The sequence below is a fragment of the Sceloporus occidentalis genome, unplaced genomic scaffold, assembly GCF_023333645.1.
Source record: "Sceloporus occidentalis isolate IW3139 unplaced genomic scaffold, rSceOcc1.0.p SCAF_331, whole genome shotgun sequence".
Classification (NCBI taxonomy): Eukaryota; Metazoa; Chordata; class Lepidosauria; order Squamata; family Phrynosomatidae; genus Sceloporus; species Sceloporus occidentalis.
In genome coordinates, this window is record NW_028317311.1 from 447645 (window position 1) to 469529 (window position 21885).

At 42.0% G+C, this 21885-nt stretch overlaps 1 protein-coding gene across 1 annotated transcript in view; it reads right to left on the reverse strand.

The window, feature by feature from the left end:
- Positions 1-1248: 1248 nt before the first annotated feature.
- LOC149274431 (astacin-like metalloendopeptidase) overlaps positions 1249-21885 on the reverse strand; it is a 55372-nt gene continuing 34735 nt past the window's right edge. The window contains exons 14-15 of the mRNA XM_089505530.1: positions 8132-8229; positions 1249-1535 (exon numbers count right to left, since the gene is read on the reverse strand). Coding sequence (XP_089361656.1) covers positions 1249-1535; positions 8132-8229 — 385 coding nt within the window. The remainder of the gene's footprint in view (positions 1536-8131; positions 8230-21885) is intronic.

Here is a 21885-nt window from a genome sequence, read left to right on the forward strand (position 1 = left end):
GCAATTTTGGGTTTAACTGACCATCCTGGTGGACAAATGCGACCAAAATCAATTAAAAGGCTTTTGGTCTGATGTCTAGCCATGAAGAAAGCTAGCGGGGCATTAGAACGTTCTTAAAACTCTTCAGCAAAACATGGGTGGTCTCGGCACCTCGTGGTACCCTGGGAAAAAAAGGCCCACACTTAAGAATATGATGCAGTGACGGCCATTAATATCTAATTATTCCTTAATGATCAGCATTCCAATCATCTTCGTCATAGTCACTCAAGATTCCATTATACGGAAGCATGAAATTGGACATGTGACATTTATAATCTTTCTATCATTAAATGTATCTTCGGAGATCTTTTTTTTTAAGCAGTACATTAGGAATGGGTACTTTCTCAGCAGGGCTATTTGTTTTTTAAAGAAAATTCTTTATAATGATTCTTTGACCTGTCCTAACATCACTTTGCTTTCTTCGGTGTGCGTTCTGAGGGTATCAGGAAATAAATTAGACAGAAATAATTCTATCAAATTATAGATTAAATGCAGGTTCGGAACCCGGATCAGAAGATGAGCTGAGAAAGTGAGGCTATAGAAAAAAAGAATAATTAAAAAATACTAACTCTCTCGAAAAAAAATTTTTTGCCATACCGAGTTCAGCCAGGCTCACTAGCAATGTGTGTCAGCAGCGATGGTCCGTAATTACCACCACTGCACCCATTAACAGTATTCGTTCATTAGCCACAAAGTATTTTAAACAGAAGATCTGAGATTTCATCACATCATCTGTTAATTTACTAGACGTTCAAACCAGGAACCCATTATTTTAGGTTGTATATATTTTTTATTTTATTCAAGAAGATTGGGGTAGGTTCTTTGAAGCTGGTTAGGTGCTTCTGGTTGTCCCGTCTCATTGTTGTTTTCCAGGGTAATTCTTGTTGTGCGGTAGGGATTCCAGGAACGATTTGAAAAACAAGGCATCCTCGGAAACAAATAATAAAGCAGACGCTGAGATATCAGACGTCATATTATGCGCTCATTATACCCGTCGTGACATCTACCTCTCTGCTCTGAATCTATTGCACACAGCTTTGCCCTTACAGGATAAAATACTGGGGCTTTGGGCTCTTCCGAGACCTATGAATCAGATGCTTAATGCACTGAAAGCACGGGGCCTTGGCAGGATGAAGAAGGGCATCTTCTTGCTGGTTTTAGCCGGGACAAAAGCAGATTTAGGAAGGGTGAAGTGGCGAGTCTTCTCACTTAGTCAAATTTGTCCTTTTTCTTTGGGGTGAAGGAGACTTTACTGGCGACCGCGGAGCCTACAGCCCCGACTCCACCTGTTACTACGGACATCCCCCCTTTGACTAGTCCAACTCCCGCTGCTGGCACGCTGGTCACTGCGGTCTTCGTCAGCTCAAAGCTTCTGCTGCTCACCCATGCAACTCCTCCTAGTGTGGCTCCTACGGCCCCTCGTGTCATGCTGAATAGTCCTCCCGTCACCCTCCAGATGACTCCAGCTGATGGATTTGGGTGATCCTTTTCTGTATCTGAAGAAGATAAAAAAAGTTACAAACTACAAATTACAAACATATCTGAAAAACAACACTATAAGTAACATTCAGTATTTCTTTATACTTGTTTGTACAGAACATAGGTTTAAAAGGGCTCTGTACACAATAGACAGAGAGGGTTTATTTGAAGACATCTGTACGTCTTCACAGAGGGGGCATATTATGTTCTAGCAAATAGAAAGTATAATATGATTTAGAAAAAAACCCATACTTAATATACAGGTCAGCACTGCGTATTCTATACCGCACAATCCATCAAAGCACAGCTTGACGCTTCAGAGACAGCGTCCCTTTAAGAACTCACACAATTCTTAATTCTATAATTCTTATGTATTTACAACAATGTGTAAACAACCTCCACCCTTGGCTTTACCCAAAGACTCATTACGTGTTTTGTGACATTTCTTAATAATAGAAGGTTTTGTTTCCAGTTGTGCTTTCTCCTATGGTTTGCTAAAGGGAAATCACCACAAACATACACAAAAAAATCAAAAATTAAATAAAATAAAAAAATAAATAAAAACAAATGGAAAAAATCTGTAAATATTGAAACAAATATCGATTAGTAACCAGGGGAGGGCTGGCACCTTCTAGGCCAGAGGCAGGTAAAGCCAAGTTGCGTAATCGGTCCTGAGTATTCGCTCCCCTTCCGGTAACTTACATATGGCACACATATTTACACACACTCTCACACATACATACACACACATACTTGCACTAGCACACACTCATGATAACACAAACTCCCTCACACACACTTACACATTTATGCTCCCACAAATACTTACACATACACTTTCATGCTCACACACACACATGTACATGCAAGCTCTCACACACACACACTTATGCATACACTCTCTCCCTTCCTCACCCTCCCTTACCTCACCCGTCTGCAGCCTTCTTTTTCTGCAGGGGCCATGTAAAATAACATAACGTGACCAAGCTGCGCGCACGCCCGTCTCTCCATGCCGGACCAAAATTCCTCCCAAAAGGACGTTCGGACCGAGACTTTTGTGAAGACCTCCGACCCTTCTTTAATTGCCCCTCTGCCCTCAGGCCCTCCTGCCACTAGTAGTAACCAGACAATTTGCAGAGATGCAAGCAGAGGTGAAGCAGAGGTGGGGGTGCATTTTTAATTACAAAAGATACGTGTATAAAATAAGCCTAAAAAATTAACCCTTTCAAAAACGTTAACCCAGATTTTTAATGCCCTGCCGATTAATATAATTTTCAGGTGAAAGGTGTGCTTCCAATTGGTCTGTATTTCTTCTTGGTCTTTGACATACTCTCTCTCTGCCATTTAACGTCTCGTCGGATTCCTCAAGAACACTTAAGATTTATCTCATCTTGGGTTAATATAAAATAATAAGACTTCCTGCTATGTTACTCATCCGAGTGTCATAAATTTCCATTTGAAGAAAAGCCCCATAGAATTAACACAGTGAGAAATCTCATCTCTCTCATGTGACAAAATGAATCATTTTGTTAATGTACCCCCGTGCATAGCGCTATTCATCAGTGCGCCAGGGGTGCAGTTTTCCGAAACAGATGAATCCGACGCAGCATCTTAATTAGTTCATTTGGATTTCTTTTGCTCTTACACTGGAGTCCAGCACCTTAGCCGGCATATAAATGATCTTTAAAAATTAGCGGACAAATACATTTACTGAACTTAACCTTTTTTAGAACTCAATGGACCATTAGAAACATAATTTCCAATACATGTAAACCTATAAAGCTTCTCGAGAAATGATTATTCATGTCATTCAATGATTATTCATTCGCGTCTCATTCATATTTTTTTCAGGGAACAGTTAATTATCACATGACGCAAATGCAGGCATTTGATAGGCTGTTGCCATAGAAACCTATGCCATAGAAAAGAATAAAATGACATATCTGCTAAGGTTTATTTGCTTAACAAGCTAGAGGGCTCAATAAATACTTGGTCTAAATGGAAAGTGCCGTCAGATTATTCCATTAGTCTAGAACGTCTTATGTTGTTTAAATAAACTTGACCCCTCAATAAAAGTGCAATGTGTCTGACCCGTAATTACTTAACAGCTTATAAATAATGAAAGGCTAATATATGCAATAAAAATAAATGGATGAATTACATTGCGCATTTCCTTTTAAGAAAAAAAACAACGTTGTATTACGTCTAAATGCATTTTTACAAGAAATATGGCAGCTATTAAATAATTATAACAAAACAATTATGCGATGTGATAAGTGCTTAGTTAATCACACTCCGTAAACTATTTTCATTATTATTTTTCACTTTTAAAAGCCAACAGTCGCTTGCATTCATTATTTAAGAAACATACAATTTGCCGGCAGATCGGCCCCATTTGGCCCCCGTCTAGTCTGCCTATTTTTCATCAAAGACTTAGACCTCGGTCGTTGGTCTCGTCTTAGATTCAGGATCTATATCCCTATCCCATGTATGTTTAAATTCCCTCACTGTATTACCCTCTACCACTTCTGGTGGAAGGCTGTTCCACTTATCTATCACCCTTTCAGTAAAGTAAAGCTTCCTTACATTACATCTATGATTACAACCTCTTGTTGTTACATGTCTTCTCCTTTTGAAAGAAACTTCGCTCTTGTGCTTTGTTAAATCCCTTTATGTATTTAAAGGTTTCTATCACGACAAGGAAATTCTATGTACAGCGCTGCGGAATATGATGGCGCTATATAACACAATAAATAATAATATGTACAGCAGCTGCAGATTAACAGAAGAACGACAGTGGTTCTTGCTAAAAGATCACTTTTATCCTCTTCACGAGAAATGGGTGATACATTTTCGTGTTCTAGTTTGGAATGTAGGAGATGATCTATTGATAAGAGACAGAACTAGATGGCGAAACACAAATGATTCTAATGACATGGATCACAGGGTGTTGCTAAATTGATGATGGATAAAGTCTAGGGCGCTGATAAAGCCCACAGCCACACCTTGCCGAGGACACTGGACATGGAGGCTCTTCTATCACCACTAATTTGGGGAGAATAAATGGCTCACGGTGCACGCTGCGCATAATTTGACACAATGATGTATGGGCTGAAAGAGCAACGCAGGGCACTCCACAGCCTCCTCTGTCATTCCAGAACCTGATGCCCCACTACCGCCGAGGAGCGGAGATTGTCAGAGTTAGTGAGAAATGTAATCTGTCAACATTTACAGACAGGGCTGAGGATAGCGGAGGGATTCATTCCTTCACCCTGAACAATCTCATCGGAGGCACAACAACAAAAGAAGTTTCACTTTTACATTGAGACGAAAGTGAGGAGTTTGGGAGGAAATGATTACAATGGAGAAGACAAGAAGGAAGATAAAAATAATATAAATGAGAAATGAAAGAGTAACACGTTGCATTTTGGGAAGATAAACCTTTGTTCCAAAGAGTGAGAAATATATTTGCAAATTCATTCCTAGTCTTTTTTTTCTTTGGTATGTAAAGAACCAGTGGTGGCTATGTCCTTATTCAAGAAGCACTTTCTGAAGCTAGAGGGGTGTTGATGCACTCCCTGAACACATTAAATGTGTCCTTGGAGCACAGGCAGTACAAGTTAAAATGTGTTGTATCTAAGAAGCTTATAAGAGGCTGCTGAGGGCACTGATGAGTCCTCTGGGTTTGAGAAGGTGCGAAGGCATGTTAATGACAACTTTGGGCCAGAACTTGCCATGACTTTGGTTTACTCTCATACATGACCACTCCAGGTTGGTTTTTGGCAGGGTCACACCAGATCAATAACCCGGTTCCTCTTAGGAACAGCCAAGCTTTGAAGTGCATCAGGCTCTTTCCTTGCAGCCCAGCTAGAGTTTCACGCGTGGTCCTCAGGACCCATCACACCTTAATATGCTGGGGACCTCAATGAGCCAGCGAGGCCACCAAGTGACAGCCCCCCGGAAAAAAGATCACTAGGTACCTTTTATTTTGGGAAAATCACTCCTGGCAGCAATAAACGTATTTTATTGTGTTTGATACCAAGAGACCCAAGCGCTACAACAGCTGGCAGGAGAACTGCGGATAAATCCACACACTGCGGATAACAGAAGCCTATGGCAGCGAATGTGTTACTGCTCCCCGAAGAAGTGTGAAGGAGCGCAAATCTAACCCGCCACTGCCCACGCGGCATCTGTCCTGGGTATAGATATTTCCCAACGCTTATCACAGGCAGCAGGCTTTCTGCTCGCTCACTGTACGAAAATGAAAAAAAAAATAGACCGAATAGAGTAAAAAGCCATAGCAACGCAGCGCGGAGAACGTGTTATTTGTTAGAATGGTTCAGCCGTTTTTAAGATATTATTAATGGATTGCAGCCTACCTGTCCTGTCAATCATTGAGTTTTTGAGTAGTCAAGGTAGACATTTTTCCATTGCTTAATAGGTAATAAAGAATATTTTTAAAATAGGTATGCAGCAGCCAGGCTCGGAGTGGCCACCAGGCACAGGTCCTGCAATGTGTGGCCACCAGCTGTATGCGAGGGTCCGCAAGCTGGACGAGTACAAAAGTGTGGCACCTGGCGGCGGCCGCACGTACGTCATTTGGCGGCTGCTGGCCTTAGAGTGCCAGGGCCACTTGGTCATCCCCCTGGAGGCAGCCAATCAGGAGAAGTAGCTCAAGTGCACTGACAACTAACAAGTATGTCATCCGACACATGGGGTGGGAAATGAGTATCACGTCGTGGAAGACTTTGGCGCTAATGCCTAGGGGCATTTACTGCCAGTTGCTGCCTAACACCGACCAAGAAGAACCCTCAAGATATTTTCCACTTGAGAATGGCCAACACGGTCCTCCTCGCAGACTAAACGGACCGGAGCCTCTCGTTAGCTTAGATTTTGGTGCGTTTCAGCTTAGTTCTGCTTCCAACTTTCAGTCCCCAATGAGATTAAATTTACTTTGGTACAAACAGTTACATTTTATCTTTAAACACCCAGACGGAAACATCTGTAGCACATATAATGGTTTCTTCTTAGAATGCTAATTTTCAGTCGCTCCATAATAATTATGATTAAACAACTTCAAAACAAAAAACAAGCGATCAAATGTTATAATACAGAGAAATGAAGGGGTTAAGTAGCCATCTGTATTCCAGGGTCTGCGTGATCCTTGGTCCTGTTGGTTCCTTTTTACTTGTTTCACACCAACTGTTACCATAGAAACGGCTATTTTTCCTATGGTATCCCCCACCCTGTCCCTGGCGGTGCCTCCCTGAGGATTTCTGACAGGCCCCCCCAGGCTTGGAAAAAAAAAATACAACGGGGCCGTCTGTGGGAAAGATGACGGAGAGCAGGAGCTAATTGGTGGAAAAGCCCCCCGGGTGGGGGTGCCGAACTCATGGCAGGTTTATCGAGGCCACCAAGAAAAAGCTTAAGGAGAAACCCACACGCAGTATACATTCCGGTCTGATCACATGCAGAGCCCCATAGAATGTGAGCAGACACGGAGCCGACATGGGGCGGACACGGGGCCCGGGATAGCTTGTGCGGGGCCCTCGGAGTGTCTTTAGTCCTTTAATGACCACAAGGCCGAGGAGTGCAACATTTTACTCTTTTGCAGATTTCTCAAAGTTCTTAAGCTATAAAGGTAGGTAGGATTCCAAAAGGCTGTCACATACCTCCCAAATACCCCACTCGAGGGTATCCGTTTTTCCTCCCCTGATGCCCCTCTTTTCTAGAAGATCCGAAAGTTTGCATATCGTAGGGTTCTACAGCCCTAAAAGTGGGTTTAAAAACAGCAGGGGATGGGTTAACAAATAGAACAATGTAAATATAATACATTCTCTTCTTTCTCACTCACATAAAAAGTAGTTAAATATAAAGTTTCCTTAAGGCCCCGCCCATAGCCACACCCCCTTTAACAAAAGTGCCCTTTGTTGGCTGTTGAAAGTATTGCGAGTTTTGCTGTCGCTGTTATTAGTTGTTTTTGGTGGGGAGAAGAATCCAGGGACATTTTACTGCTGGGCGGTCACATCGTGCAGTTCTTTTATTTTTAATAAAGCAAAACACTCTTACACTCTAAGCTGCTCTAGCACTCTAGAGCGCCCTATATATGGTATATAAAGAATGAATATATATATATATATATATTTGCCTTTTGGATCCGACCCAAATCTCACTCTCTTTCTTTCCTTGCCCAGTCTCAAGTCACATTTACAAACAGAGAAACCCAAGACACTTGGCAGCTATACAAAAACACAGACCTAAACAGAATATCCAATGCACTAATCAGATACTAATTTGCAAGAGTTCATCTCTGCACACATTAAGCTTCACTATACGTACAGACATTATTACTGGGATAAGGGCGGATATTAACCATGTCAGGTCCGTCCTTTCGCACTGTGGCGACAGAACAAAAAGCATTATTATTGCATATACAGGTTGGAGAGTGTGTTAAATAGGAGCTTGCACTCACGAATACATGCTGCTTTCTGGCTGCCTCTATATTGTCTGGCACAGGACTGACATTGGGAGTTCTGGCTCGGTGTACTGTGTAGCCGCCAGGGCTAGCAGTTCAGCCAGCAGTAGCCTCATTAAGTGAGTCTACAGTGGCTACCTGTCTTGTCAGGATGACTGATGAGCGCTGGTTCCCCTGAGCGCAGAGCTGACACACGCACTGATGGATGCCTGTTATACAGACTCACTAGCTGAAGGCTGGAGAGAAGTAAAGGGGGACATTTAATAAACAGCATGGATCCTATGCAGCTCGACTCAGCGTGGCCTCGGCTGCTCTAAAACTTTATAATGAGGGCAACAATCAGCAAAAAAATCTACATCATCAGATCCAGCTTTTGGTGCTAGTGCATAGCTTGGTTTAAGATTCAACTGCAGGATATAAAAGCAGGTCCAAGTAGAACAAAAAGAAAACTTGCCCCACCAACAGAGGGTTAGAATACAAGGTCTAAACATACCCAACGCTGGGGAGTTCTACGTCATGTAAGGAGTTTTGGAATTAGGTACAAAAGACTGACAATTAACCAAATGACCACAAGCCTGAGTTTAGCGAGCCGTGGCGGGCTGGAAACTTTCAGCTCAAACAACCCAAAAACATTGTATCCCAAGATATCTGGAACCGCGACTGCCCCATTAAACTCTGATACTTACATTACTGTCCAATATACTCTAGAACCCACTAAAGGACACTTGCACTCAAAGGTACACAGAAGGAACCTGAAAGGACTCAGAATACATCTTCTACTAGTCTTCTTAAAGGCTTTGCATTAGGCACCTCAGGACCCATAGGGATGCACAAGTAGCTAATCTGCGTTATCTAGTCCAGGACTGACGCAGAACTGCCACTTACCTCCTAAAACTGCTCTTCAATAGTATTTTAGGATCATAGATTGATTCAACGGATCCTGACCCAATTTGTTAAAAACATAATTATAGTGTGTCCCGTTGAATCCGCTGGTATTGCTTTCCGATCTGACAATCTATTGTTCAGCAATATTTCTGCATCATATTAACCCTTTGGACTGTGGCTGCATTTGGGAAGGTCTCCTCGCTGCTCTAATGATACAAAGTGTTTAAAGGATGGGGCAGTTTATGAGAATATTGTGTGTACAGACAGGAATGGTTTATATAAGTTCCTTCAGAATATTATGAAGACAATGGTAATAATAAGCTACTATGAAACAGGTGCGAAATTTGTTGGCAGCTGCCCATATCTGCTCCACTTGGTATCTGAGTTGAGTTCTGGAACTCAGAAACCCTCATCCTCTCTACCCTGACTTCACCAAATCAAGTGGAACTCCTGCCATCTCTATACTTAGTGCTAAAACTAAGACACATATCTTCAGGAGAGCCGATTGTGCTAACATAATTATTGCCCAGTTAAGAAGATGGACACACTGTATTGAAATCTCAATTGTCTGGTTTATCTACGTTCCACACAAAAAAAGGCAGCCCTGTCCCTCTCCTTGTAAAGGTCAGTGCGTGGCCAGAGCAGCCGGTGGAAAAATGACATTTTAGAGATGTCTGAAAAGGTTAAAATATTCCTTTAGCATATCCAACAGCCGAAAGGTCTGTCAGCTGGGGAGGTGAGGGAGGTGGAAGCAACAGAGGTGAGCAAGTCTACTCTCGCCTGTCCAAGGCTACCAGAAGATCCAGCAAAATCCTTGTTTCCGGCTATTCTCAAGTGGAATACAATGCTGTCCATCTTCTGCACCACCGAGATTTCCATGTAAGCAGCTGGGTCATACCCCAACATACAGAACATGGCTAATCACAACTCCTAGCACGATAAGTCAGGCGGTGGCTGGCTATGGGTTCCTTGATTTGTAGTCCCATTACAAGTCTTCTGCCTTCTAACCATTAGTTGTATTAATACAATAAGGTGTTGTCATGACCCTTGGTGGTCTACAATACCTTCTAGGTTATCTTGAAATAATAAAAAGTTTATTTCCCGAGAAAAAAAAACCAACCCATTAACTATACATTTATTTTAATGGGATTTCAGCGATCTAAAATGGGACAGAATGGTAAGGTGGTCCCACGAGACCCACCACCAAGAAGGTGATGTTTTAATTATGCCGTTTTGTCATCTAAAGCACGCAATTCCACACTGATTGGATCTCAAATAAAATTAAAAGCCTGTGTGCTGTAGAAGCTCTCTTATGTGCAACGAGGGTGCACAACCTGTCACTTCTTGTTAGGTTTAATACTCTATTTGAAGGATCGCAGACCCCCATTAATCTTCTTATAATGAACACAGCCTCTGTGCAGATGGCTCCTGCTGACCGCAGACTTTGCTGCCTTGATTCTACCAGTACTGCAGCTCTGTGCGTCTCTTTGGCAGCGAGGGGTTAATGATGCTGAGAATCTCACTTCTTTCTTCCAGTGCCCGAAGCGAGTGGCACCGAGCGAGGAGACGCTGATTGATAGGAGCAATACGCATTTATACAGCCAAAGGAAACCTGCTGATCAGGAGAACTAGCAGATGAATGCTATAACATACGAGCAAAGGGAAGCAGAGATGCCCTTTAATAGTTTGCCTTTATTTGACATTTCTAGGGATACAATGAGACCTGAAGTACTTTGGAAAATTCCATTTATCGTCTTTATAGTTTATTTTTCCATAAATTACGGTCTACTCTTTACTACTTTCTGGCTCACAGACAGTTAAACTTTAGTCCCTGCTACCTATACAGTACCATGTAGATAAAACATTTTTTATGGAATTAAAGAACAATTCTTGGGAAATAAGAGTGTGATGCAATCGACAGGAACATAACCAGAGTTGCTATGGCAACTGCATCACTTTGCACCAAAGTGCAGTGGGGGGTGATGCGCTACAGCAGGGGGAGAGGGCAAATATGTAAGGGCACAGGACCCACTACAGCAGTAGGATGCCCAATTATTACACAAGAACAAATATGATACTTCTAGTGTTATTCTCCCCGCCTATTCATAAGAAGTTGCATTTTTAAACCGGTTTAGTAAACCTGCCCCTAATCTGGGAAAAGTTATACGCCAAGCTGAGAGTGATAGCAGCTAAAATCTGACTGCTTGCGACGTGGAGAAACATTCTATTCTTGTATTTTTTATGCATGAGCATTTCGTTTCAGAAACAACACTGAATTGATGGAGCAAGCAGGGGGCGCATAAGTTAACGCAGTAAAAGAATGCGCGAGTGTTTGAGATAGCTGCTGGTCTATTTTAAAAATGGAGCGTCAATGGCAGAATGTACCGGTGAAGTGATACAGTGTTACCCAGTATTTCTGAAGAAGACTGTATCATTCGATGGTGTAAGCGACCGAAAATGGAGGAAAGAAGGACATCAGGGGAAGAGAGAGGGGCATCAAGGGAGGAAATATGGACTGGAGGAAAGGGGGGCATCAGGGGAGGAAAGAAAGATGGGCATCAGGGACTGGGGTTCCAAAGAGGGACTGCCCCTCGTATTGACGGTTCTCTTGGGAGGTATGGATATATGCGCTACTGTATATAGTTCACACACACACTAGTAGGATAGGATACTGGTAGCAATGCCACCCCTATTTAGAACGTGGACAGTAAACAAGTAAAATAGAAACCAGCGACATTGCTCAAAGCATTCATTCTGGTTCTGTTGAAGCTAAGGACCTGGGATGACTCTTGTGGTCTTGACAATGAATTATGCAAACACCTAAAGCTTCTCTGATCTAGGTAGAATCGTAGCCGATGCTTCCTGCAGCCGCTGACCGACTAGACATTCACCCAGGAGAGCGTCTGATACAAGCTTAACATTAATAATGCTCCATGACACAAAATGCCAGGGGGTAACATAAAACTTGTGTCCAGGGGGTTCCTGATGCTAGGGGGCCCTTGAAGTTTTTTTTGGTGCATAAGGGGTGTTAAGTGGTACTAACAACCTCTGTTGCTAATAGCTTTAGTGATTTATTATAGTAAAACTACAAAACTAGGACCTTCTGTTTACCTATTCCATGACATAACCATACTCACCTTTATGTGTCAGCCTACCTGAGAACACCCTAGCCTTGACCTGGAGTCTCTGAGTGAAGCCCTGCTTCCCCGGGTCTCCGAGTCAGTTACTCCTTTCTTCGACATTCCAAGTACTCCATGCACACTTTCCCTGTTCTCTGCCCAGTTCCCTCCCACTAAGACCTTCCGTGGCTAGCCACACCTTCATGTGCAGCTAGCCCTGCCCCTACACAAGGCCACTCCCCCAAAAGAAGGAGCGTTCCGGGTATCCAACCCGGGTATTATTACCCCCACTGAATGCTGACTGTGTGGGGTATTTTTGGTACGGCTACAAAATATTCCAGCTATATAAACAGTAAATATTTACTCAATTTAATTGGCTTATATAAAAAAAAAACTTCATGCGAAAGCTACTACATTAAAATTAAATCTCTTTTAATAACAATTGTTATTGGAGAAATAGTACCATAAAAACAACAAGAACATCCAAATATAGATTTAGGTAATAAAGAGATACTTGTCGTGTATAGAATTAGGTGAGTCAGAACGGATGAGCACTTTTTATTTTGGAATTCTAATGATTGTTACGTAGTTCCAGAGCCAAAGTGTAAGGAAATACCACTTGACAAAAGGTAAAGCTGCTTCTTCTAAAAATATATTAGAGAAGAAAAGGGCTTTGTGCTTTTCATGATACATAATGGAATATGGACAATAAAACTGCCCTTAGAATTGTTTATATGGCTAAACCAAAAGGTTACATTGTAACGTTGATTCCAGAGGACACAACCCACCGTTACCCACTCATCCCTCCTCAACTTACTCCCAACCCTTCTTCTACCTTCCACCATCCACCAAACATGACCCCTTCCCCCATTTCTTGTAGCCACCACTCCAAATCTCACACCACCCACTCATCACCATGATCATAAATAAGTGATGTCTTCTCTTATAGAAGATAAATAAATGTTACCAGGACAGTCACAAAATCTTGTAGATTAATAAAGAGATTCACAACACTTCCAGATGATCCATTTATTGTGTCAAAAGAGCTTTTCCGTCCCACACAATACATTGATATTTAGATCTCGTTATTAATGTATGAGATTACCATGTGGCCTGGTGGAACTGGTAACATATGTGACGTCTATCTGTAACAGACCAGGAATGGGGTTTATTAACGCTTCATATTATTGGACGGGGAAGACGAAATCTCTGCATCCCGTCGGCTGCACTTGACTCTCTTCTGGAAGACTATTTATTATTTGAGAAGAGACTCATGCGTAGACTAGACTTAGTTCACTGCATGATGATCGGTCAAACAAGCTTCAAAGTGGCTATGCAAATTTTATTTGATTATGTCCTCAGTTTATTGATTTCAAGATGACATTTACTTATCTCTCCAGCAGACTGCTGGAAGGTAACAAAGTGAGTAACAGCTTCGCCATCGCAAACAAATAAAATATCACTAGAGACGCCCGCGTAGCCACAGCTGTTTGGGATTACCGAGAGGACAAGAATGGCGAGTCTGTCCCAATACACAGAGGTCTGTGCACGCCGGGAAGACCTGCCAAGTGGCAATGACTTTAAGACACAGTAGAGGTTTCGCCCAGTAAGGAACACGAACATATTGATAATGGGTAGCTTCACAATACAGCAGAATGGGGCAACCTGACAGCAGGAAGAGGCTCCATTGGGTTCGTCATAGTCGGTCAGTCCTAGTTTTGTCGGACCCTTTGAATGTATAGACTGCATGAAGCGCTGCGGAAATTGGTGGTGCTATACTAATAATAATGATATATATGATATTATACACAGTTAAAAGTATGGGGTTGATGTTAAAAAGCATACGATGCAGCTATTTGGTCAAAAGATGACTGTATGGATACTATGCAGTCTACATGTAAAATCCTCTTATGATAAATAAGCATTGAATATTATATTACCGATCAAAGAGAGGGGGAAGGAACCTTAATTTGTGGCCCCAGGAGCCCATGTGTTTGAAATATTCCAAAAGATTCCACAAATCCATTCATGGTCAAGTTGAGAATCGGCTAACCCAAAAATGACTGGCCCTTGTTGGATACACAAGACTGGACAGAGATGGAGAGCGGTGGAAACAAGTAAGCGTTGGATGTCTGAAAAAAGGTAGGATGTGATATTCTGAAACTGGTGAATAAAATAAAGAGATAAACAGAAGCTTTCATGTGACACAAAGAACATCAAACGGAAATGAAGAGACAGATAAATCAGAACCAACGTAACGGAACAAGATCAACATTAAAGTGAGATGCTCTCCTCTCCTCTGCCAGGGAGTGCAACACGGCACGTAATTCCGTTTTCTGCGGGCGCTGAAGTAGTTAAAATGTAAATTTTCCCCACTACAGAAAACATTGTAAAGAGCTATCTTAAAAAAGTTTCCATGACAACTATTAAAGCTCAGAGGATTGAAAGGTTTACTAAATAATGTTAATCGTTTCGCATACGTTCTATTAATATTCTTTCAATTTCTATACCTGGGGGAAACTCGTGTTATAATAACGTATTTAACTCTGAAATCAGGGGCTGTGACCTCATACAGCCATTATATAGCACGTATATTAGCCTTAGGGGGGAAAAAAGACAAAATAACAAAGTTTAAACTTGTGGTTAATGCAGGGTTGGCCATTCTGCAGTTCTAAAATACTTTAGGAGTCCAAATCCTAGGATTTCGGGGCTGAATGGTTTGGGAGGCAGAGGAGTTTTGATTAAATGACAGCTAGAGACCCCGGGTTATCGATAAATAATGTAAATGGAAAAATCTTTGAAGTCGGGACTGCAGGATTGTCAAAATTATTCTTCATCCATAAACAAAATGTATCAACACAAGCTTTCAGGTTACAACGGCAGGGGGTTCTCTTACGCCGGGTGACAAAGGACCTGCTCGAGATGTGTTTTGGAGGGTGAGACAGACCTCACAAAAAAGCTCCTCCAACCAAGAGGAGCTGATGAAGTCCCAGAGCAGCCAGGAGGAGCGGACTTACTTATTCAGAACGTGTTCTTTTCATATCCTCTCCTGACGAGCTTTTGCAGCCGCAGGGTGTGGATCAGATGAGGTTTAGCATCCCCAGCCGGATCTTCTGAAGTCAATGCAAAAGGGATCAGGAGCTCCAGGCCTGGGGCTGAGGCAGACATGGAGTAAGGAGCATCAAGAGGCCTTATCCATCTGCATGTCAGACGTGGAAGTCGGGGAGGGAGAGAGGAAGCATGGGGAGACAGGGACAGCCGGGGGAAGAAAACAAAATACGTGCTAATGAGCTACCAAGAAATAGAATGTGATGAGAAAAGCAGTGAAGGAGTGGAGAGGATGGAGAGACAGAAATGAGAAAGGAACGAAGTAAGATAGCAGAAAATAAGAGAAAAAAGACAGATCGGATGCACGACTGTCTCTATTGCTAACCTCTGTTTGAGGGATTCTCATATATTGCAGATTACACTGTTTGTAAATTTCCATGTCTATTATAAAGGTAGGTATAATTCCCAGAATTCCCCTCCAACTGGGGGGGGGGCAAAATGTTTAGGCAAGGCATTTTTTAAACTGTTTCTGTCCCAAATGAAATATCAGGCCACAATATTCTAAAGGTCTTGCCATCCTTTTTTTTTTTACGTGACCAGGTTTCCCTGTTGGAGATTCAGTCCTGGGCAGCTTTACTTCGAAGCCAAGAGCAAGCCGATGGGCAGGCTGGTGAGATTGTGATGATTTGTCAACTTGCCCGTTCCGTCATAAAATCTGCAGCTGTCACTGTATCTGTTGGTACGGTCATCAATCTATGATTTTAATTTCAGGGGATGAGGGTGCAAAGAGAATAGAAATGGTGCAAATATCCAGCTTTTTTTTTATTGGCCCAAATGGTTTTCCAACCATTGCTTAAAGACTGTTGACTTCCACCCTCTTGAGTTTAAACAGAAAGGAAATAAGATAAAGCATTGGATTAATAGGGGATTGAGCTATGATACACAGTATGAGAGCAGGAATGAGATATTACAATGGAATAAACAAAATGCTGAAAAAATAATAAGGAATTACAGTAATAGGGAGATGTTTGAAATTGGACATGGTCAAAAAAGACAGAACTCACTGAACAAATGAAGGCAAACTGTCCCTATCTATACAACCACACAATAACGACAGACTGATCACAGCAGACAATCTCAGACAAAAAGAGACAGAGGACAAAGCGGGACTGTGGTGACCTCTTTGGTAATGTATAGGACTCTGATTACAATCTGGATACTGTAACACAGCACAATGGACTGCACGCTAGCCACTAAAATGGAAGAATCAGACATAATTCTCAGATCTGCGACGCTGACAAGAATGGAAGAGACAAACAAGCCGTCGGAGTGCGGCTGGGGCGTAAAGACAGTAGTTTTATCGGGTCCTTTCACTGCCACTTGTTCATAGTCTGTGTCAGTCCAGCCTCCCATGGGATCCCAATTAATGGCTCGTTATAAAGACTCGGAGTGATGGGTCAAAGCCGCGTGACAAGTGGGCGCATGTCGATGACAGCTCAAAAAAACAAGCCGAACTCTACGGCAAGTCGGAAAAGAAATGTTTCTGACGATAAGAGCGCATCCATCCGAACTGCATCATCGCCAGCCTGTGGCTTTTAGGTCTGCCTGTCATTGTTTTTCTATATATCTCGTACATGATCTGTCATTACACCCCATAGTCTCTGCATCCATCAAACATGGTGCAAGGAATTCTCTTTCGTTCAGCTGTTATCAAGTACCTAGCTTATTCATTTCTAAAGGCCAGCTGCAAATCTATCTCTTTGACAAAGCAGCTTTAAATCATTTATGCCTACGCACCTATTTCCAGGCACACTTGACCTTGCTGACTTGATCTATTAATAAATGTCTCTTTTTACTTTGCGTCTACGTCTCATTATTATATGAATGGACGGCAAGTCTTTTGTCTCACGTTAAAGTCTGTGTTCCTTTTTTCCCCTGCAGAGAACCCCTACTGGATTTCCTTCTCAGATGGCGATTTCTCCCCCAAATAACACTGAACCCCCCAAAAGTACAAGTTTTGTAGCAAAGATAAGGGCAAAAAGATGGTTGGTCTATGGTGGAAAACATGGTGGACCTTGTATTAAGCCGCTCTCTTCTTACAAGCTAGGATCCCAGACCAAGTAGTCTGCTTATGGAGAATCCGGCTTTGCTTGGCCAAGCTGCCATTAAAGCCACTTCTCTCCCACGGCACCCCTGCCTTCTGGGGTATCTCATATACTAATTAGGCTATATGGTAGTCTATTTCAGAATGTCTTGTACTCTCTAGAAATGTTAGCATGTATGACTTCTTCTGACAGGTCGATGATGACCTATAGGATGACCTTTAAGGATACAGTTAAACATCCCTCTCCTAGAACATTTAAAGCACATAATGCTATTGCTCGACATTCCCCCAGTTAGGACATGTAGATACTACTACTCTACTCTTATTTAATGTCATTTTTACAGCAACAATATACTGATAAGGTGGTATAAAAGTTGCTCTAACTTTTTAAAAAGTAACTCTACTCTTTGCTTTTAGTTTAGACGTCACATTCTAATGCTACGGTTGTTCTTAAATAGTTGGTTTGTGGTCATTAGCAGTTTATAAATGGTTTATTAAACCTATTAAAAACAATGCATTGTGAGCCCGTACATTGTCATTAAGGGGTTATACATCTCCACCGATATGGTTAAAGAGAATCATAATAAAAGGGCATAATTGACTAGTTCTGTGACACCCAAGATCTGTTAAATAAGTCATCATACGGATTGATGGGTGGAAACTGCGAGTGTACAATCGCAGTATATGGCGATATCTAACCTGTCTGCGCTCAGAGAGGTTTTTACACGCCGTCTGCCACTCTTCTCCCACTTCAAAAGCCAACGTCTCTACCGTCTCCTTCAATGCAAAGGTGTTCGATGGGACGTCTTGTGATCAATGCATTTTCCTCCCTTCACACGGTGGGCTGTCTGGCAGTTCACTTGTATTTGCAGACATGTCAGGCTGAGACAGAAGCCTCATTAGAGACACAGAGAATCTGCTGTGATGTCTTTCATCTCCCCGGCTCGGGTCCCGCGGGGAGTGTGCGGTGCGGAGGAGGCAAGGGCTGTGACAACTTTTGGACAGAGCTCAATGAGAAGAATAACATTACATGAACGGGCCGGTTGAGTATTCCGATAGGTCTGACACATGATGGAAAAGCTGTAGGAAGCAAGAGAGACTTTCTATTATTATTTTTTTTTAATTGGGTGTTGGAGGGGGATAGCAAACCTGCACTTTTTCAGTCTTTTTAGAAAGAACATATTAGAGATGCTCTAAAGGCACCGGCCATTATTGTAAAGCTATTAACTCTTCTCATCACGTGCTAACAATAAGCAACATTTAACCTTGTCTAAGCAACAAGCAAAAAAAATAAATTAAAAAAATCAAGAAAACGGATCCTGGCGCCTCTACAGAACCAAATGAGGACAGCTGTCTTGTTCAGAAATGTTTTATTAAGGGAGGGCTGGTAAGGGTTAAAAGCAATAAATACCAATAGAAATCCCAAATTCTGAAGTATTTTAGCCACTGACAAATGTTGCACGGTCTATAGGATTTATGTCCAAGACACCATGGGGTTAAAATGAAGCCTGTTTTAGTAAGTGGTCAGGTTGGGCAAGGGCGGCATTCAGGAAAGCCTAGGGTTAATCAGTCACCCTGTTACTTGGCCATTAAGACAGGATCCTTAGATGTATAGATGCCAGAGTATGCACTCGTGTAACCTATACCTGGCTCTCCTGCCCCCAGCCGGCGGGTCAGCCATTAAGGACCACCGCCGCTACCTGCTTGCAACCAGTGATCTGAACAATTGAAAACAACATTGATTATTTAATTGCTTTCAGCGGTCCTTTCATTCCGGATTTAGCGTTAACTCTCCACATCGGATTATTCCCATTTCATGAAATCTGTGTAGAGCTAAAGGGTTTGGCTAGACTCAGTTGGAACTTTCTGATTGAACTCGGAACTAATTCCGATTTTACTCTCAGTCAATGGGGAATCAGCTCAGGGGATTTCAGTAGTGTCTTTGTCCACTTTTTTTGAGACTGGATCTATGTTGATATAAGATTTAGGAAAAAAACAAATTTCCTACATCGATCCCAAACTTAGAAGTAAATTAAACGGTCTCTTGTGTTCATCAATCATCTGGAATATCCAAAGAAATATTTGGAAGTATTTCTCTCTCTACGTAACAGACGGCATCAGGTGATCTAAGGTTCAAAAACAACCTTCTTATTTAAGAGAAGATAATCGTTAAGGAGCTGTGGTATCAATACCACCTTTTTCTTGACTTCGACGCTTCTCCTCCAACAGCCTTTATTGTCCAGGTTCAATGTGTGTCACGCAGTTCTAGTACACGCTGACAGCATGAATAAGTGTCCTGCCACCGGGATTAATTCTTCGTGTTTTACGCTATAATGTGGGCACTCTCCATTAAGGTTATTGTATCAAGGTCATTATCCTGCCGCTAGAAGACAGTCAGTCTCAGACTTTGTTTGATGCTTTATCTGTGGAAGGATCGTGGCATATGGGCTGCTTTGTTTAATGGGGCACTTTGGTATCTGCCCACAATCCGCAAACCAAAGGAGGTCCCGTGATGAAGTGCTCCTGTTTTAATTATTAATAGTTCATTTGCCCCCCGCACTCACATTGTGCGAGTTATCCAGGAAATCATTAACGAGCTGGTAATAAATGCTTAGGTATTAGCGATGACAGACATATATTTTATCTTGGGATACTGAACTGACATTGTCTGTATCAAACTACATTAATTTATAGCTCAGGTCCATTGTCTTCTCTTCCTAATTATTTGGCATAGTTGCACTATGTATGCCTAATGGATTAGAGAAGCATGGGTCTAAGTGATGGTCCAGAAAGGGCTGAAGAGGGTCCTATTGATGAGCAATATTCCTACTCTGTGTAATTTACTGTCTCAATCCTGAATGTGTACGATGACAGTTTGGTAAAACAATCATTAAGCTACCTTGCTGTAATATCAATGGACGGACCACTTTGGAGATCCCAATGACCACTGATGACATGTAGACCACCAAAGACTGTTGGAGGACCAAATTTCACTAAGCCACGTTAGAGGTGCAATTAGAGACAGTGAAGGTCATTGAGACTCTTCAAGAGCCAGATCTCCAGGTGGATGCACAGAGGGCTATAACTTATGGGCCGAAATGGAAAGTGTCTAAATTCTGAACCAGATCCTTATTCTAACACAACACAGGGTGCTCATGACCTGTCCATGTTTCAAATAATATTATCTGTTTCTATGGCTGGGAGAGGCAAACATTATCCCTGACAACCCGGAGCAACTAGAACACAATATGTCTTTTTTGGGGTAAATAAGGATCTACTTTTAGCAATAGATCACCTATTGACCCGCGATTGTTTAGCGTGATCAAGAAACAGAATACAGTTAGGCATCGACTTAAAAACATGTTTAAGCGTTATGGCTGCCAATGTCTTACTTTTCATGCCCCTTTGTTGCTGTTGAGTGCACTTGTTTTACTTTTGCTTTATATCGAATCTGAGGTTTCGCGTGCAGCGGAGTGACATCTGTCAGTCCGCTCTGCTAGTTTTCTGGGCTATGCCTTAGGCACACGGTAAAAATACAGAACCGCGTCTTGAAGTCCCCCTATGTAATACCAGCCTCGTTCCCGATCACTTCAAAAGAACCCTCGACACCGTTGCATGGTTTTCCATCTCAAATCCGGCTTTTTTTCTTAAATAGAATTCACCGTAAATGCATCTTAATTGTATTTAAAGCTCTCGTTGCTCTTTGGTTTGCTAAAGAAATGTTATAAATGTGATCTTTCTACAAAGTCGTAAGCATCATCACAGCAGAGTATTGGGACTGGTTGGGCAGTGAAGGTCTACGGGAAAATTACTATGTTCTTTTGATGGCTGTAAATTGTTTTTAAGATTATAGGAACACTTTGATGTTTTGCTTGTTTCAAAATATCAAAAGATACATTGTTCCCGAACTAAAGGATCCAACAGTTAAAAGGGCATCGGAAATTGTTTTGACGGTAAAGATTTATAATGACAAGGTTGGGACGGTTTGGGAATTAGCGTTTGGACATCGAAATAAGGCAGTAGATGCCTCGGAATTAAGTATGCCACGTCTGCTACTAGTTTCGCAGACCTCAGGGACCAAAAGCCGGAGTTAGGAGCATGCCCTTACATGCACACGCTTCGCGGGAACCCCGCACGCTTCTCGCATCAGTGGGATATAAACCAATTTGCAGCAAGAGATGTGGCGAGAAATCGTGTTATTAAATCCCAGAGCAATTTCCACTTAATAGAGAAAGTGAGTAACCCGGAGAACCCAAATCCTATTGCGGTGACCCCGCACGGCACAATTACGCACATTCCGGATTCCACATCTCTCTCGCCTGTTATATAGCCGTAATAACAGGGTTACGGTGGGATGGCTCCTCCAAGGATGAAAAGACGAGGCTATAACGGGATTCTTTTTTTCTAGTTAAAAGTAATGGATTGTTTGGGGGACTGAAACAAGAAAAATAAAATAAATATCCTAGAGCTGAAATGATCTTAAGGCCAAAGTGTCACAGTCTTATTTTTAATTAAGCAACAATCTGTATTACACTATAGAGGCCGGGGAGTCTAGAGGTCAATGCCGAAACCCTTATGTGGATACAAGTATCAAATAACGTCTTTGGCTTGAGACCGTACCATGTTTGCCACTTTTAAATGGTAGTTAGTATATGAAAATATATTAAAAGAAAGCAGAAGAACGGTATTATACAGTTTTTTTTTTAATAGTAAATAGTTGAAAAAGCAGCGTTGAT